The sequence below is a fragment of the Amborella trichopoda genome, chromosome 13 (assembly GCF_054954075.1).
Source record: "Amborella trichopoda isolate Santa Cruz 75 chromosome 13, AtrichopodaSantaCruz75HAP2 v2.0, whole genome shotgun sequence".
NCBI classification, from domain to species: Eukaryota; Viridiplantae; Streptophyta; class Magnoliopsida; order Amborellales; family Amborellaceae; genus Amborella; species Amborella trichopoda.
The window spans coordinates 5372737-5392362 of NC_142348.1; the positions used below are offsets into that span (position 1 = coordinate 5372737).

Sequence of the window (19626 nt, forward strand, 5' to 3'; positions counted from 1 at the left end):
TGTTTTTAGGTAAATTTCATTGCAAAGTTATTCCATGCAAATGAGTACTTACTGAAGGGCTATTGTATTGCCATGTGATCATCATTCTCATCCAAGCCTTATCCCAATTATTTGGGGTCGGCTACATGAATCCTATTCCTCCATCCTTCTTTATCAAGGGCCATACCTTCAGTAAGACCAGAAGTCATCATATTTTTTCTCATTATTTCTATCCATGTCCTTTTGGGCCTTCTTTCTTGCCCTTTTAGAGCCTTCCATTTAAACTAAATTGTACTTCCTACTAGTGTTGTATTTGGTCAATGCTGCACATGGGCAGTCCACTTAAGTCTACTTTCCCTCATCTTATCACTTATTGAAGCCACACCTAACTTTTGTCGTATGTATTCATTCTGAATTCTGTCATTTTTTGTTTTGCCACTCGTCCATTTCAATATCCTCATCTCAGCTACGTTCATTCTATGGATATGTTGTTTCTTGATCACCCAACATTCCGTCCTATAAAGTATGGCTGGTCTTACAGCCATCCTACAGAACTTTCCCTTTAGTCTCAATGGTTTGTGGCGATTACATAAAGCTCCAGATGCACATCTAATTATATGTGTGACATCTTCCTCAATCTCTCCATTCTCTTGGATTATTGACCCTAGATATCAGAAACTATCTCTTTTGGAATTTCTTGACCATCAATCGTAATTATTTCCTCGTTTCTACTTGTATTGTTACTAAACTTGCATTTCATATATTTTGTCTTAGTCCTATTTTTTAAAACCTTTAGATTCTAGAACATCCCTCCAACGTTCTAACTTTGTATTGATGCTGCCTTTAGTCTCATCGATCAAAACTATGTCATCCACGAACAAAATAGACCATGGTCCCTCATCTTGTAGGTGCTTGGCAATGTTCTAACTGTATTGCCATGTGATGTCCTTCATGAAATACAGAACAAAAAAAAGCCAGATAAAAAACATAGGAGTTTGCTTTTCCAATTTGGAAGGATTTATACAAATCGGCAAATAAATATTTTGGATAATCATTCAAACTTCACTGCAAGAAGGATGCTTATGCAATTTCATGTGCCTATCTGAAATCAAACTCAACTTAGAGACTCTTTTTTAAACTCATTGCAATGGAAAAGTAGGAAAGGAAATTCAAAAAAAGAAAAAGGAGCATTGTCTTTCAAAAATGTGGAACTGCACTTAACAATTCCCCCCTATTGGGCATGTCCAAAATTGTTAATATCAAAATTGTTAATAAGAAAGTCCAACAGAAAAGTACATTGAAATTTCAATCAAAATAAGAGATTCAATTTGACAGTCTCACATGGATACTGGAACTAGAACTCATGGGGCAGTCATGCAAATAAGCCACTAGTGCCAAATAAAAATTCAATTCTTCAATGGAATTTCCAAGAACCACATGAAAAAAAGACAAAAGCAAGTCAAAGAAAATCTCTTCGCCTTCTACTACTGTATAGACCAAAAAAGCGATGGATTTGTGATGGAGAACAGTACACCCTGGTGTACTCGTGTGTGTGTGCACGCGCATGCATGAGAGAGAGAGAGAGAGAGAGAGAGAGAGAGTGTGTGTGTGTGTGTGTGTGAGTTTACATGTAGGGAGGAAGAGCAACGAATTTGGGGGCTCGTTTTGGAGTGAAATAGTGTTCAAATGGAATGGACTCAGTTGGATTTAAAAGAATGATGAATTTGGGGGCTTGTTTTGGAGTGAAATGGGGTTTAACATGGAACGGACTCAGTTTGGTTTAAAATATTGATTGGGGGAAGTTTTTGAAAACAAAAAAAAGTAAAAGGGTACACGAAGGGATTGGTGAAACCTTTCTAGTAATCCCTATGGTTCCTGAAAGAGAGAAATTAAGGTGGGGTTCTTATGGGCAAGTCCAAGGTTTTGGGGGGTCTAAGTGAAAAGTATTCCGTAGACCTTATGACCATAGTAGAAATATGGTCATGAGGTCCATCACCTTCATGGGCTGGACAGTGATGAAGATAGGATGGAACCTAGCATCTAATCCTGTCATGCTCCAGCACTCCCCACTCTCTACATTTCTGTGGAACTTGTTGGTTGAATGGAAATGACCCTTATTATCACTGAATTCCTATAGTTATGATTATTATTCCACTTTCTATGTGTGTGCTTTGAAACTATAGAAATGGATTTTCATAGCAGGTAGTGATGCAGTCAGTGACTCTCACGGAGCACAAACAAAGGGCCTGGATCCTACAGGATGGGAACTTGCCCTGGTTACCACTGCCAGTAGCAATGATAAAAATTTGACCGAAAGCAAACTGGTTTGTCCTTCCTGCCTTTTAATTTTTCATATTTGTGTCAAATGTTGGGACACCTTGAATTACATTAATAGTTGAACCAAAATTTAAAGTGATTTCTGTAATTTTTCTGATGATGTTTATTTAATCATTTGATGCTGCACACCATATTGAATGCATAAATGGTGCTTTTGCATCATCTAATAATTCCTGGTTTATAACTAGTTAAGTGGTAGGGTTTCTGGCACTCTTTCTGATGAAAATATGGACCTTCTATTGCTCACCATGTTATAGGATTTTGTGTAAATTTGGAAAGGGGGTTCTTTTAACTCTTTGATCTCACCAATATTTTGTTATAGATTTCTGCTGTTTCTTCTAAAGGGATATTTGTTTTTAACTTCTCTTTGATATTTGTTTAATGCTCTGCATTTTCACTTCTCCTTTGTGGTCCATAGCGTCCATAAGGAATTTTGGGCCTTCCAAGGTTATATATACACATACATATAGAGGTATGTAGGTTATTGTCTATTGTTCATGCCCCTGAAAGGCCTATACATGAGTGTTAGAGTGGTCTAGCCTGACCTTATAAGTAGGGCGGTTTCATTGCCCTAAATGTTGTTAGGGGAACATTTTTTTATCCAAAAATTTTCAGATCACCCTGAAGATCATATCCATTAAAAAAAATTGATATGGAATACAAAAATACTCCAAATCAAACCCTCAAATAAACTTCGGACGATCCATTTGAGGAGCAATGATCTAGGGTTTTTAGATATTAAAAGCTGTATTTTCTTTTATTGGAATTGTTTGCAAGATAAAAAGGGAATTTTCAGGAAACAAAAAACCTAAATATGTTTCTTGGGGCCTAAACCACTTAATTATATGGCCAGGCTGGACCACAAACACAGATGCACACACACACATATATGGAAAAAGATCATCTGAGCTGATGGCTTGTAGGGTATAGCTCGGAAGCCCAGATTGAAGGAGAGACAAACAGCCAGAATTGAGTGTTTGCATCCTTTTTATGAAAAGAGTAGGGATGTGATGAACCTCAAATTTTGCACGAGTTGGACCCATCTAGATGCTCTGAATAAAAATAAAAAGAATTTGACAAGGACTAAAAATGAAAATGTCTGTCGTTCTTGGTCATCCAGGTCGTCCCCTTTCCTTCAATCTGGCTGAGAGGCTGACAAAATTTATATCCCCCCAACACACAGATGATATATATGCATGCATGTATGTAAACATGTATTTATGTATGTTAGTATGTATGTAATTTACTCTCTTGCTTAGAGTATTAGTAGAAGTGTCAAGATGTGTAATCCACATTACTAAATGGCAATGAATACTTCATGCTCAAAGTTTGACTCGAGTCACCCTCTCTATTCAACAAGTTTCATCTCCCCAGCGGCCTTTCTTTGCACTTATTGGAGGTCTCCAAAGTATTTAGCTATCTCACTAATCTTGTCCAATATGGTTGTTGTTCCTAATGACTGGGCTTCAAGTAGCCCACTAATAACGTTAGATAAGTTACCATTAATAATAAAGTGACCGGAGAAGGAAATGAGATAAAGTTTTAAAACAAAAGAAAGAGTGGAAAAACATTTTTTAAGGGACGACATATGAGAGGAGAGAAGCCTAATTTTGGAAAGATTATAGAATTTCAGATCAGTCCAGGGTCCCCAGAATATTGGAGAACTTCCTGGATTCTTATGTCACATGGCACCCATGGTCGTGAATCTTGACACATGAAAGATAAGGATTGGGTTGACCAACCATGGGGGTGGTATCCCAGATATGTGAACCCTCAAATCTGTAATTCCCTGTCATGCCTAAATTGTAACTGAAAATCGTTGCTCGCCAATCTGTAATTCCCTCTAGACTTGTATTCATACACAAATGAACTGCACAAAAGCAAACAACAAAAATTTGTAGTTTGCGGTTTTCTTGGAAAAACTACTGGACTGTCATCAATTTTGCTACATATGGCTGCAGACAAAATAGTAGTGTTTTTTTTTTTTGAGCACTGACAAAATCGTATTGATTATGGTGCCATAGATTATTGGCTGGCACAATTCTCACACACACTGCAAATATATTTGTGCGAATATCAATAGACTTGGATTGGTATGAATATACATGTTATGTCTGCTGTATTATCGATTTTGTGAGTTGTAGTCCTCAGGAAGTTATTTTTGTTAATTATTTCTAGATCTGATCTTCCCAAGGAATATTTCAGTTATTTTGATCCTGCGAATTCTCTTTTTAGGGATTCAATCCCTCATTTACTTTTTTATGAAATCTATTTTTCTTCTGAAGCTTGTCATAAACCCACCATCTTCTTCAAAACCAGAAATGTTACCTAGGAATGGGCCTACAGAAGCTCTAGAGGCAGCTTTCACTAACTTCTTTCAGAATAACAGAATATTGACTACAACCTTTACCGAAGCCAGTGCTGTAAAACTTGGATTCAGTCCAGGCTGCCTAGGCACCGCTGCCTAGGCGGTGCCTAGGCTGTTGGGGGGTGCACCTACTTATAGGCCCTGTAAATGGTGTTTGGGGGGTGTGGTTGGAAACCAAATGCCCAAAATTGATCTTAGCATGTTAGACATCACTTTTTTCCAGAATACAAATAGAAATCATCGTCTAAGTCCCTGAAATTTTTTTTTTTGAGTGAGGTTAACAATTGTACAACTAAAACAACATCGGAGAACAAGAAAGAGACTCGAGAGCGCACCCACAGGCAGGGTCTTTCGATAAAAAAAAAAGATCACTACTCTGTGACCCTATACACAAGTTGGGGCTTATAAGGATGTACACAGGAAAAGCAAAATACAATGCACCCGTAGAGGTCCAGAACAAAAAAGGAGATGGACCAGCGACGAAAGTATGAACAATGCAGCGAATACAGGGGCATCTGCTTGGGCCCTAGCACCATAGCCAGAAGATCTGCAAACTCGTTCAACGTCCTCCAGATATGCATTCAGGAGACGACTATATCCCTGCAAGTAAATGCAATCTCATAAAAACTAGAGGATAGGTACCAAGGAGGGGGGGCGTTACCGGCAGCTCAGGAAATGATATTTTTGGGATCCCCTTCGACAAACAATTGAGATCCCCAAGACTGGTCAAATCTTTTTAGTCCCAACAATAGTACCATGGATTCAACGTACTGAGAATCAACATGGCCTAAATGCTCTGAAAAAGTGGCCTGGATGTTGCCACTTTGATCTCGGAAATCTCCTCAAGCTCCCGCTAGGCCTGGGTTACCCAGGGAGCATCCGTCGAAGTTACGCTTGATAGTGTCTTCCGGTGGTGGCAGCCAGTTGTTGGGTCTTGAGACCCGATGGGGTTGGAGGTGAAGGATGTTTTCCCATTGGCTAAGAACATTATTAGCTGAAACCCCGGCAAAGGCCCTATGATTGGAGGCCCAAAAGACTACTAAGGAAGTAACCTTGTGGAAGAGGGCTGGAACTTCACTCTTGAGGCCTTGAAAGATCCTGGAGTTTCTTTCCAGCCAAAGGACCCAAATAGTAGCTGCAATAGAAGCCCTCCAAAGGATTCTACTTGCGTTTGGCCAATGAGAAATGAGAGACGAAGAGATGAGAGCCGGAATGGAGGGTGGAATGACCCATGAGAGGCCAAACAACTGGATGATTTGACTCCATAGGTCGAAAGCTAGGCTGCAGTGAATGAACAGGCGGGGGTTCGTTTCCTCCTCACAGTGACACAAAGCGCACCTGTTGGGGATTGGAATCCCTTTCCTTTGAAGCTGGTCTATTGTGAGGGCTCTTTGGGAGCGAGCAATCCAGTTGAATGCCTATGCTTTATGCGGTGCAATGGTGGACCAGACCTTAAAGAGAATCGAGATTGGGTTGAGCGGGAAGGTAGTGGTTGAATAAGTCTTTTATAGAAGGAAGCCATCGTAAATGAACCAGAGGGGGAGAGATGCCGCACAAGGGTATCCCTCCTTGAGAGAGTGATGAAGTTGGAATGAAGAGAAGCGGAAAGTGATATGAATTGCCCTGTTTCCTCCTCTCAAAGGTGGTGTCTAAAAGAGGGGTTCCAGACTCTGCGATCCCCAGAGGCAACCATCTCCTCTGCAACAATGGAAGCTTTATTAGAGGCGAGAGAGTAGAGGGAGGGGAAGAGGTCCCTTAGTGGAGTGTGGCCTAGCCAAAGGTCTAATCAGAAGTGCACTCTAGTTCCTTCTCTAGGATGAAGACGAATGAACTACTTGAACATAAAGAGGGATATCAAGAAGGACTTTTATGCTTAGAACACAAAGTTACCGAACCTTAAGAAATGATTAGAACACAAAATCAAAAGATTCTCATTTCAGTCAAGAGACAAATTTAAGACTATTGAACTAGAAAAAAATCATTTTGGTTTAAGTTTATTCATATTGTGGTAACATTGAGTAATATGCCATTAAACGCAAACCAAAACCCATTCTTCAATATGGGTCACAAACCCAAACTTCCAAACATGAACTTGAAAAAGAAATACAAGAACAAAAACCAATCAAGGAAAAAAATAAAAATAAAATTAATATACCCTAAACAATTTTTTTTTTAAAATATACTAACCTTTTAAAATGCAATAGATCTTGGTTTGAATCATGAACCATGGGTTGCCAAGAGTCTTCTTTCACAACCACTTCCAGCCACAAAAAGAATAGGGTTGAATGCTTTTCGGTTGTGTAAAAAATCGAAAAGTTCAAAAAAAAAAATAATCATCAAAATATCTAAAAAATGTTGAATGTTGAATTTTGTCACTCGAAATGTGTGTGTGTGTGTGTGTGTATATATATATATATGGGTGTGGTATGTGCAAGGTTCCAACCTTCAACAATCAAATTAAGGCGCACCTCCAAATTTTATCTTAAATATAATTTTGGTTTCAAAATTTTTTAGGATGGCTTGAGAATCTTGGTCATCTCTAGTTATAAAATCTTAAATTCCAAAAATGGTTCAAATCAAATAGATCTATAAACTCTTGAAAATGGATGGTCCAAATAATGTGTAGCGAGATACGCTATTTTTAGGACTCGAAATGTTTTTTTCTTTTCATATTCATACATCTCAATACCGAGATGATCAATTAGAGGGGTTTCCAACATCAAAACAACCTTTTATGATAGATTTTTGAGGTGCACCTTAATTCTACATTTTTAAGGTTGCAACCTTATATATATGTATATGGAGGGAACGGGATTGGCTCCAACGATTCCAAACCCAGATCGGGCGATTCCAATCCGGATCAATGATTTTTAAAAACCTTGCACCATTGTAATAGTGAACTTAGAATTTAGTACTAAATCTTTTTTTACCATAAAATGCCCATACATGTTCACAAATAACTTTTGGCCATTGCTATTTTCATGTATTTTGGAAAGGGTATTTTGGTCTTTAAAATCCCTCCAAAACTCAATTACAAATTTAAAAAGATTCCTTTGACTTTTTTAATGATGATTGGACTTTGAAAGTAATTTAAAATTATAAATATGCTCTTCTCAAAATGTTCAAATAAGCCACTGTTAATGTAATTTTATATTAGTAAGGGCATTTTATGGTCAAAGATTTTGAAGTACTAAATTCTAAGTATGGTGTATTCTAGAATAATCCTATATATATATTTGGGTGGGTGGTGCGTGGAATGGCCCCCCAAAACCCTTTCTCCCCTTTAAAATGGGAAGAAAATTATGTAAACTGCCCTTGGCAGAGGTTGTTTTTTCACCTTCAAGTCAAAGGGCTCGAGGGGCCGCCTAGGCTCCTAGGTGGATCCAGGCGTCTAGGCACCTCGAACAGCTAGGCAGCCTGCCTAGGCCTGTGCACTTTGGGGGTGCCTCCTGGTCATCTAGGTGGCTTGGCGGCTGATTTTTTTAATACAGAGTGGCTGTTTATTGCAACTATTAATGTTCAATGTGACTAGAGACTGTCTATTATTTTATTTTATTGTGAACTGTAATGAAATGCTTCTTGTGGTCATGATTTTGCATCCTATGTCCTAAAGACCAGTGAACAGCGAAATATTGGTAGCTTTTTCCTTCCTTTTTCTTTTTTTTTTGGTTTTTTTCTGCCTGCATTTCTTAGAGTGGGGAAGGTTTCTCTTCCTAGTAGCTTTTACCTGATTGTATGTCACAGATCTCCTATGAGGAATGCTTTTGCATTTGTGTTGTAATTGTGAACAACTGTCCTTTCTGAATACTGTTTGTGTTTGTGTATGTGTTTGCATGTTGGCAGGTGGGTGGGTTTTTTATGTGTCTATGTTAGAGAGCGAGGGAGGGACCCTCCCCCCCCAACCTTCAAAAAAAAAAAGAAGGAAGAAGGGGTGGGGGGGTTTAGTCATGTATATTGTTAGCATTTTATGTTTAGGTCCCACAATTTGACAGTGTATATCATATTTTAATTTTATTTTATTTTCTATCCATCAAATTAAGCTCAAATTTCGGGAGTTGATATTTCTCACCATCTCATATTTTTTAAGAAAAAACCAAAAAGGTATTTTAAAATAAATAAATACCCCTAAATGTTTGAAATTTCTAGGGGTATTTGGGCCATGAAAAATGCTTAGGTCTCGCGATTTGACACTGTATATCATATTTTAATTTTATTTTCTGTTCTATTAATCAAATTAAGCTCAAACTTAGGGAATTGATACTTCTCTCCATCTCACATTTAAAAAAAAAAGCTAAAATGTATTTTAAAATAAATAAATACCCCTAAATGTTTGAAATTTCTGGGGGTTTTTTGGCCATGTTATTTAAATTGATTACATTTTTTAATATTTTTCAAGTGTATTTTGGTGAGAAGTATGGAGGTCCAAAATTTGAATTTCATCAGATAATCGACGAAGAACAGAAGTGGGATGGAATATTCACTATAAAAAGTGTAGTTAAGTACCTACTTTAGAAAATTGTAAACAAACGGGATTTTTCTGTTAATTCTTCTTAGAGAAACTGCAGTTTCTGATTCCCTACTAAATGTGACAGGCCGGCGGATTTGACAAACTCACATTGGAGAGTCTCTACGAAGATGCAGTCTATAGACAACAACAACAACAATTTACTTACGGAGCACCCCCACCAAATCCATTTGAATCCCATGATCCATTTGCTATAGCAAACAACATACCACCTCCACCTTCTGTTCAAATGGCCGCCATGGCTCATCATCAGCAACAGCAACAGATGATGATGGGTATGACATCATCAGGTCCATTTGGTCATCAACCCAACTACCATCATCAACAACAGTTTGGCCCATCAAACCCTTTTGGTGATACAACTTTTGGAGCTTTACCGCCAAATCCAAATCATCAAAACAATCCATTTGGAAACCCAGCATTACTTTAGCATGGATGGATAAGCCATATGCTCATGCTTGTGTATTGGAATGATGGGTATGTATGTTTTGTATATGTCATATTCCCATTAGCAATAGTATGATTTTTTAGTTTTGGCTCTGCCTCATTGGCCCCACGGCACCCATGGGAGGTCGTTTCGCCATGATATGCAATACATGGGATTCTGAGCAGTTACTGCTTGAATCGGTTACATTTGTCAGATGTGTTTATAGGTTGTATGGGATTCTTGGTGGTTATGGCTTGAATTTGTGCTATTTTTTCTGTTATCCTTGTGGCCACTTGCTGAAGTGTTTTGTGTTATGCATCAGATTACAACTTGCTCCAGAGGAGCTCATTGTTGAGATTCAAGTTTTGATTCATCAAAGTTAAGATTATATGTCATAGTATAGTTTCTGGTTAATCAATGTAATAGTGAGGCACTTATACTTCCTCATCTCCTAACTGTGATAGAGATGTCCAAGAAATCGATTTTGTTAAGAGCCAATAATTTTAGATTCTAGTGACGTGTGTATCAACTAAGTTGCAGGTTTGAAACTCATGCTTATCCACCCATGAAAGCTGGAAATTGGAAAGAAGAAAAACTTCTTAAAAGTCTTCGTGTGAATGGTCCCAAGCTTGGATGTGGAACACTTGAAGGTTGGAACTCGAAGTATCATGATGACTGATATATGCAAAAAGGTGAACGCTCAATTAGATCTGGTTTTACGCAGACTACCATTGAGGCCAAGCCAAATGCCATCCAACTAATGGATGGACGATGTCGATAAGAGTGGAAACTGTGCTTTTTGGGCCTTGGTGGGTCCCATTCTATTCGACATGCCCCACCCATAGAGTGGATGATGTTATGTGGTCTCTTCTCTACCATAATGATCTCAGGGTTTTAAAACCCAGTGACCCACGTTGGAATCGCAAAACTGGATAGGGTTTGTTGGGTGTGTGATTTGGGTCCCATCCCCGGTCCCCCCTTTTATTTTTGTTTGTTTTTAAATTAAATTTTTACCAGTTTAACCGGTCTGTATTGTTGATTTGGCCGATCTTGGTTTGATCCAAAATCCAATTTTGTGTTTTAAAACACTAATTGAGTAGAAGCGATTCTACATGGTCATTCCTCTATAGGAAAAAATAAAATAAAAATCTGTTTTTATAAAATAGGAAGTCTCTTGTATTTCTTTTAGCGAGCATTTAACAGTAAGTTGTTCTTAAATGTATATAATTTTAATCTTACAAATATTTTGCCAGCATTTAACAGTACAGTTGTTCTTAAATGTATATAATTTTAATCTTACAAATATAAGTAGTGTATAAAAAATAAAAAATATAAGCTATATAAAGTTTAGATTTTGATTTAATAGAACAAAATCAATAGTACAGTTTTGATCCTAACAACCTTGGACCTTGTTTTATTTTTAATTATGTTTGTGCTGTTCGATCACTTGAAAAACTGCAGGATAGTTCCTTTACAATGTGAAAAAAAGAGAAGTTAATTTTAATGTGGGAAAAGTTTATATAGAGTTGAGGCTCTAAACAATCAAATTTGAGCCTACATCAAAAATTTCACTAGAAGAGGTTGTTTTGATGCTCAAATATCTTCAAATTGATCATCTTGACATCAAGATGCATGGACATGAAAAAAAAATAGATTTAAAGTTTTGGAAATAGTGTATTTTGTAATGCAATTTTGGACTGTCAATTTTCAAGATTTTCAAGTTTTTATAAATCTATCGATCTACACTATTTTTGAAGCTTTAAATTTTTATAAATAAATATGAAAATATATTTTAAGGTTGTCACAAATATTTCCAATAGTGAAACTACATTTCTAGATACTATTTGAAGGTAGGCTCTAATTTGATTGTTTAGAGCCTAGGCTCTATACAAACCACACCCTTTGAAAAAATGGGAAAGAAAAACAGGTTTTTCTATCTCAAATATTTTATTTGTTTTCTTGTATCTTTCCTACCGCTTGAAGATCTTTCTCTAACAACCGTGTCCCATAAAATTTCTTTGACAAGAATCACAATTTTGATAAATCGGCATTAGAGCATTATATATATTATCAAAGGGAAAAGTTTATATAGAGCCTAGGCTCTAAACAATCAAATTAGAGCCTACCTCAAAAATTTCACTAGAAGAGGTTATTTGGATGCCTAAATATCATCAAATTGATCATTTTGACATCAAGATGGATGGACATGAGAAAAAATAGATTTCAAGTTTTGGAAATAGTGCATCTTGTAACACACTTTTTGACCATCAATTTTCAAAATTTTCTAGTTTTCATAGATTTGCTTGATCTACTCTATTTTTGAAAATTTAAAATTTATAATTAAAGATGAAAATATATTACAAAAATTTCCAATATTGAAACCATATTTCTCGACACTATTTGAAGGTGGGCTCTAATTTGATTGTTTAGAGCCTCGGCTCTATACAAACCGCACCCTCATTATCAAGACTAAAAAGTGAGCAATCTAGGATTAGGTTCTTCAAGTTGAACATTTTTTCAAGTAGATATTAACTAGAGCGAAGAAATTTCTAGAACTAGTAGAAGGCTTGATGAAGGATAGGACCGTTTCTAGGTCCGGCCAGATCTTTTTCACTTCAAGTTGTCTTTTTTATTATTGTAGGATTATATATTTCAAGAACATTTATCTTTGGTATAAGTAGTTCACAATAATTTATTGTCATGGAATTCAATAATTAGGGTGTATTACAAATTTAAAAAAATTTACTTTTAAACTTTAAGCCTGATTAATAGAACGAACATAGCTGCCCAATTTCGCATCGAATGGCCAACTTTAACGTTTGACCTCCATGTATCAGTTTTATTGTATATTTTTCTATTAATGTAACACTTTATAGTAAATTATCTAAACTTAAACTATTTAAACTTGGCATGATGTTTAGCACCCCATATTAACTACGGAGTAGTTTTTGGATGAGTAAGACAAGGAGAACCTCAAAATAGTGTTTCTTGAGTGACATATAGAGAATGATGGCAAAAATTATATACATTATGTATTATCAATTTAAGAAAAACAAAGCGAAATCTATAAGATGTAAAAGTCATATGACTAATTCAAGCTCTTCAATTGAGCAATCCAACTGTTCAAATTGACATCAACAAGGGAATTGATGGAGTAGAAGGATCTGGGCCATTTAAATGGCTTGTGACATCTTTTTTACTTTAATTAGTTGTCTACTTTATTTTGATAAATACATAAAGAAAATAAATTATGCTAAGCTAGTCTAAGAAGGGTGAGGACCTTAATTTTGTGTTAACCCATCCCAAGCTCGAAAAAAGAAGGTGTGTTGTGTTAGATAGATAATCAACGTAAAACTTTATCAACACTTCTCAAATAAATTATGCTAACCATGACGTTGTGTACTTTGCCATTTCACCTTAAGAGACATAATTTTAGTTGAGGTAAATCACTCTATATAGTTATTCGTGAGAATTATTTGTATGGCATGGCCTTGAAATTTTTGCACCAGTTTATACTAAGCTCATAATTATATTGTAATTATCCCATTTTGTGTTGGGAAGCAATGCCCTTCCCTGCTATGTGTGAATCAAAGGTAAAACCATATATCCCACAATGTGTGTTTGTGTAAATACCAAAAAATGGGCAAATTTGTTAAGTGCCAAGTATAATAAAATCACAAATCACAAGAAAGAGAAAGTTCTACCAAGCACAATCACAACACAAGATTTAATGTGGAAAACCCTTCAATGTGAAGGGAAAAACCATAGGGCAAATCTGATAGAGGAATCCACTAAAATCAAATGAGGGTTACAATATAGTTTATTCTCAAGTTTTTGCCCAAAATTTAAGGTTTACAATCAAATGAGAGAACAACAGTAACTTGGAGAAGATACAGAGTTACCTCACAAACTCCAAAGAATAGTCCCTTTCCCACCTCAAAAAACCCAAAGATGCTCTTCCAATGCTTGGAGATGCAATCACAGAGCACACAACTGTTTATGTGAATGAATGGTACTCAGTAGTAGAAGATGCTTGCTAGTGGAGATGATCGCTCATAGAAATCGCTGGTGGATGGAAGTTGCTGTCCTCTCCCTGTTCTCTTTCTCTACTGTGTTGAAAAAACGCAATGGGTTTTGTCTTTTAAACACCCCAATGTTCTCTCTCTCTCTCTCTAACATTTTCTTATTTTTATTGGGTCATTTCTTTTCCTTTTATTCCTTATGGGCTGGACCCCTCAAGGTATCACCCAACAAACTCTCCCTCCAGATCCATGAGGAGGGTTCCCCCATACTGGATGCTCACATGGCACCCATGCTTGCCAAAGCTCTGCATAACTCATGCTTCTCCTTTAGCACTGTTTTCGTCATCATGTATAATGGATTTCGATAGATATGGATTTTGCAAATCTTCATCAGCTCATTTTTTAAGACATCTCGAATCCAATGTTACCGCACGTCAATGTGCTTAGTTCTAGAGTGGAATGTAGCATTCTTACTCAGATCAATAGTGCTTTGACTGTCACATCTAACTACATATTCCTTTTGCTTCAAACCCAACTCCATAAGAAAACGCTTCAACTATAGCATTTCCTTACAGGTTTCTGTAGCAGCAATATACTCTGCCTCTGTAGTCGAAAGTGCGACACATTTTTGCAACTTTGATTGCCAAGAAATGACTCTTTTTGCAAAAGTAAACAAGTAACCCGAAGTAAACTTTTTTCTATCAAGATTTTCTGCCATATCCGCATTTGTATAGCCTTCCACCAAGGGTGATGAGTTTCCAAAACATAGACAAACTTTAGATATGCTTCTTAGATACCTTAGAATCCATTTTATAGCTTCCCAATGTTACTTACCAGGATTTGTCAAGTATCTACGCACTACACTGGTGGCATGTGCTATGTCAGGCCTTGTGCACATCATAGAGTACATCAAACTCCTTACGGCTGCTGCATATGGGATCTTATCCACTTTCTTCTTCTCTTCACCGCTGGTTGGAGATAACTTGGCACTCAACTTGAACTGTCTAGCTAATGATGTACTGACTGGCTTGACATTCTTCATGTTGAATATTTCAAGTACCTTCTAATTGTACTTTTCTTGTAATAGCCACAACTTTTTGTTCTTTCTAAACGCTTGATTGCCATATCCAAAATTTGTTTTGCAACCCCTAAGTCCTTCATGTCAAAAACCTTGTTCAATTCTTTCTTCAACCTGTCAATCAAATTAGCATCTTAACCAACGATAAATATATCATCAACATATAACATGAGAATAATAAGGATGACTTTCTAAGGTAAACACAGTGGTCTGTAGTGGTTCTAGTAAAACCATGACTCATCATAAAAGAGTCGAAACTTTTTGTACCATTGTCATGCAGCTTGCTTCAATCCATACAAGCTCTTCTTCAACTTGCACACCATGTGCTCCTTGTCCTTCACTAAGAAACTTTCTGGTTGTTCCATATATATTTCTTCCTTTAGATCTCAATGCAAGAAAGCTGTCTTGACATTTAACTGCTCAATCTCTAAGTCTTGACTAGCAGCTAGACTTAAGATGGTACGAATAGAAGTCATCTTCACAACGGGAGAAAAGATTTCATCAAAATTAACACATTTTTTCTGCCCGAATCCCTTGACAACCAAACTTGCTTTGTACCTCATTTTCTTCTTGTCCTCTTCATTTTTCAACCTAAATACCCACTTGTTCTTCAAAGCTTTTCGTCATTTTGGTAGCTCAACAAGCTCATAGGTTTTGTTCTTATGCAAGGATTCATATTCTTCTTGCATGGCTTTCTTCCATTGTTCATTTTACTCATGCATCATAGCTTCTTTAAAACTTTATGGTTCATCACTTTCAGTGAGTGTGACATACTTTGATGATGGATATTTTTTGAGGCTTTTCGTTCTTTTGGTGACCTTCTCACCATAGGTGATTCTTCTTGAGGAGGTTGCTCGCCTTGCTCAATATCATCATGTACATAATCATTACCATGCATATCATCATAATGCACACCATCTATTTGAGGAGTCTCACTACCTAAAACTTGGTCACCTTCATATTGAACATACTGCCCATCATCATTATGTATAGGTAAAGGGGCTTATACTTCTGGTAGCTCATCTACAAGCCTCGTTGGCGGTTCCTCTTTATTAAAATCGGAAAATATTTGGTTTTCACAAAAGGTCACATGTCGGCTTCTATGCAACTTCTTGGCCTTAGGATCCACAACCTGTACCCGAATTCATCATCTCCATAACCCAGAAATACACATTGGGTTGTAACTTGCTTCATTGCTCTTTAGGTACATGTATGAAAGCCATACATCCAAAGACTTTCAAGTGTGAGTAGGATATATCCTTACCAGTTCACACTCTTTCTAGTACATCCCCTTTCAATGGAGCAAAAGGAGATAGATTTATCAAGTAGCACGCCGTATTCGTAGCTTCATCCTAAAACTCTTTTGGTAACTTAGCTGAGGAAAACATGATTCTAACCCTTTCCATTATGGTACAATTCATTCTTTCTGCAACACCATTATGTTGTGGTGTTGAGTGAACAGTCTTCTCATGTCGTATGCCATGCTTGGCACAATAGGCCTCAAACTTTCTTAAGGTGTACTCTCCACCATTATTTGTGCTAAGGCCTTTCAATGACTTTGATGCTTGTCTTTCAACCATGACATGGAACTTTTGAAAATTTTCAAATACTTGGTCTTTGCTCTTTATTGCAAATTCCAAACTTTCCTAGTTGCATCATCAATGAAAGTGACACAATACAAAGCACCACCAATTGTTTTCACAGTCATAGTGCCACATACATCAGAGTAAACTAAATCAAGTATTTCAGTAGCTCGTTTAATTTAGCATATGAAAAGGAAACTTTATGATGTTTTTTTAATAGTAAACAATCATCACAAGGGGTTAAGGACGTGCCTTTGAGACTTGAAATAGAATTTCTCTTCACCAAAATCTCCAAACCTTTCTCACTCATGTGACCAAGTCGCTGATGCCACAAATCAGGTAGAGATTCTTCAAAGGCAGTGTTCACCTCACCTTTGGATAGCTGGGCTTTGGTCTTATAGAAAAAGCAATGTTTCTTGCTTCTTGCCACAACAAGAGAGTCCTTTTTCAACGTTCACACTCCATTACAAAATTGTGACTCATACCCTTCATCATCAAGCATTCCTGTTGACATGAGATTCAATCTAAGGTCTAAAACATGTCTCACATCCTTGAGGGCCAACTTGTAGCCAATATTGGTAGTAATGCAGATATCACCCATTCCAACAATTTTAGATACTCCATTATTTCTCATCGTTACCGAACAAAAGTCTTACGACTTGTACATGGTAAATAAATCTCTGTATGGAGTAGCATGAAAGGGTGCTCATGAATGAATCACCCAATTTGAATCATCACATGCTGCACTGACACAACCTTCACCACGCGTTGATATGATTATAATGTCATCGGATGCAACTGCAGTGGTTTCCTGATATTATTTGTTTCCATTACCATATTTTCCTTCTTTTTTATATCTTTTGAACTTCCGACACTCCTTATTCATATGTTCGGGCTTCTTGCAATAATAACAAATCACTTCATTTCTCGACTTGGATCTCCTTTTTTATTTTCTTTGGTTATAATTTTATTTATTCTTCGGTCTCCCCCGTTCTTTAATGACTAATGCGTGTGAGTGAGAGGAATCTGAAGATTTTCTTCTCATTAAACAAACTACTTGTAACTTGGCTCATGGTAACAATCTCATTGGGTGCCGAGTTGTTAAGGGATACAACGAGGGTTTCCCAAGTGTCAGGCAATGAGCTCAACAACAACAATGCTTGCAGCTCATCATCTAGCATTAGTTTCATAGCCGCCAACTAATTTACAATGCTCTGCATTTCATTCAAGTGCTCCGCAACCGACCCGTTCTCCTACTTTAACTTTACAAGTTTTCTAATTAAAAATGGCTTATTTTCGGCCGTCTTTCTCTCATGCAAATCATGCAATTTCTTCCATAAGGAAATTGCACTAGTTTCCGTTGTGGAACACAGTATGATCCAACTATTGCCGGATGCAAGCAATTGCTTTCCGGTCTAACTTCTTCCAGTCATCATCGATGATGGTTTTCGGCTTCTTCTCTATCCCCTCAATTGGGAAATAGAGGTCTCTAGAATAGAGAAGGTCTTCCATCATGGCCTTCCAAATTGACCAATTACCCCCATTCAAACTAATCATCTGTGTAGAGGTATTTGTATCCATCTTTGATTCACACACGAATAAAAACAAACATTTGATATGCAAATGCTCTAATACCAGTTGTTGGGAAGCAATGCCTTTCCCTTCTATGTGTGAATCAAAGGTAAAAATATATATCTCACAATGTGTGTTTGTGCAAATACCAAAAAATGGGCAATTTGCTAAGTATCAAGTATAATAGAAATCACAAATCACAAGAAAGAGAAACAATCACAACACAAGATTTAATGTGGAAAACCCTTCAATGTGAAGGGAAACACCATAGGGCAAATCCGAGAGAGGAATCCACTAAAATCAAATGAGGGTTACAATATAGTTTCTTCTCATGTTTTTGCCCAAAACTTAAGGCTTACAATCAAATGAGAGAACAACAGTAACTTGGAGAAGATATAGAGTTACCTCACAAGCTCCAAAAAATGGTCTCTTTCCCACCTCAAAAAACTTGGAAGATGCAATCACAGAGTACACCAACTGTTTTTGTGGATGAAGGGTACTCAGTGGTGGAAGATGCTCGCTAGTGGAGATGATCGCTCATGGAGATCGTTGGTGGATGGAAGTTGATGCCCTCTCCTTGTTCTCTCTCTCTACCGTGTTGAAAAAGCCCAATGGTTTTTGTCTTTTAAACACCCCCAATGTTCTCCATCTCTCTCTAATATTTTCTTATTTTTATTGAGTCCTTTGTTTTCTTTTTAGTCCTTATGGGCTGGACCCCACAAGGTATCACCCAACATTTTGCTCACCCATTAAAAGTCCATTGCAATGATCGATGGTTTTCAAATTTAAGGGAGATCCATATATATTAAGAGGTGAATGCTAGAAATTTAAATACGATTGTGCAAATAAGTAAAACCTGAGTGAATGAGTTGTTCAATTAAAACAATAAGGATAAAATACGAACCATCTATTATGTAATGAATGCCATGGATAGGTTATGACAAAAAAAATCTCATTCAATGTATAAATAAGATTATATACTATCAAATCATTTATTTTTGTTATAAGGTGATAACAAGCACTTCTAGCTTAGATGTCAATTGGATGGTTTAGGGTGTATCATAAAGTTCAAGAATTTGTTTTTGTAGAAATAAAGCATCCCGAGGCTGGCGTGTCTTGTTGGGCATGGAGAAGCATTGGGAACCCAATTTCTTTCCTTGGAACATCTTCCCCTCACCCTGGCATAGTGCTTAGTTTCAGGTTCTTCAAAAGACTTTGAGTCTAGTTAGTGATACTATTACAACTGCTTAATTTGGAATATGACGGACAAAAATGATTGTGAATCCTTGTAACAAAAGTAAATAGTCACTTTGTATACTTTTCAATACAAATCGCAATCAAATATCAACTTGTAATTGATAAACTATGGATTGAATGGCCAAAACATGTTAATTACTATCGGTTTATCGGTTACTTAGACCCCGCCCTAGACCGGTTTTTGAGTCCGGTTCGATTTGTCGAAGACTACTCTCAAGTAAGGGTGACAATAAGCCAGGAAACCTAAATAGCTTATGGAAAACAAAATCACCTACTAGTGTTTCCAAACAAGAGTTCAGCTTTGAGGGCTCCAAATTTTGTGGGCACCCATATTTAAGGCTCTAGTTTTCCATAAAAACTGCAAGAGAAATCTTACTTCTGCATCAACTTGTCAGTGAAGGTTAAACTTCTAGAGAGATAAAGTCGTCCATGTCAATAAGCCCGCAACTTGTTCTGTAATGAATGGATGAAACTTCCC

General features: G+C 37.0%; 1 protein-coding gene across 2 annotated transcripts in view; it reads left to right on the plus strand.

Annotated features, from left to right (window-relative positions):
* LOC18428754 (putative clathrin assembly protein At2g01600) overlaps nucleotides 1–10031 on the plus strand; it is a 39262-nt gene extending 29231 nt beyond the window's left edge. The window contains exons 14-15 of one of the 2 annotated variants that reach the window (XM_006838054.4): nucleotides 2179–2303; nucleotides 9277–10031. In XM_006838054.4, coding sequence (XP_006838117.1) covers nucleotides 2179–2303; nucleotides 9277–9639 — 488 coding nt within the window. In that variant the 3' untranslated portion in view covers nucleotides 9640–10031. The remainder of the gene's footprint in view (nucleotides 1–2178; nucleotides 2304–9276) is intronic. The other variant, XM_011623037.3, reaches the window with a different exon arrangement.
* The last annotated feature ends 9595 nt before the right edge of the window (nucleotides 10032–19626 follow it).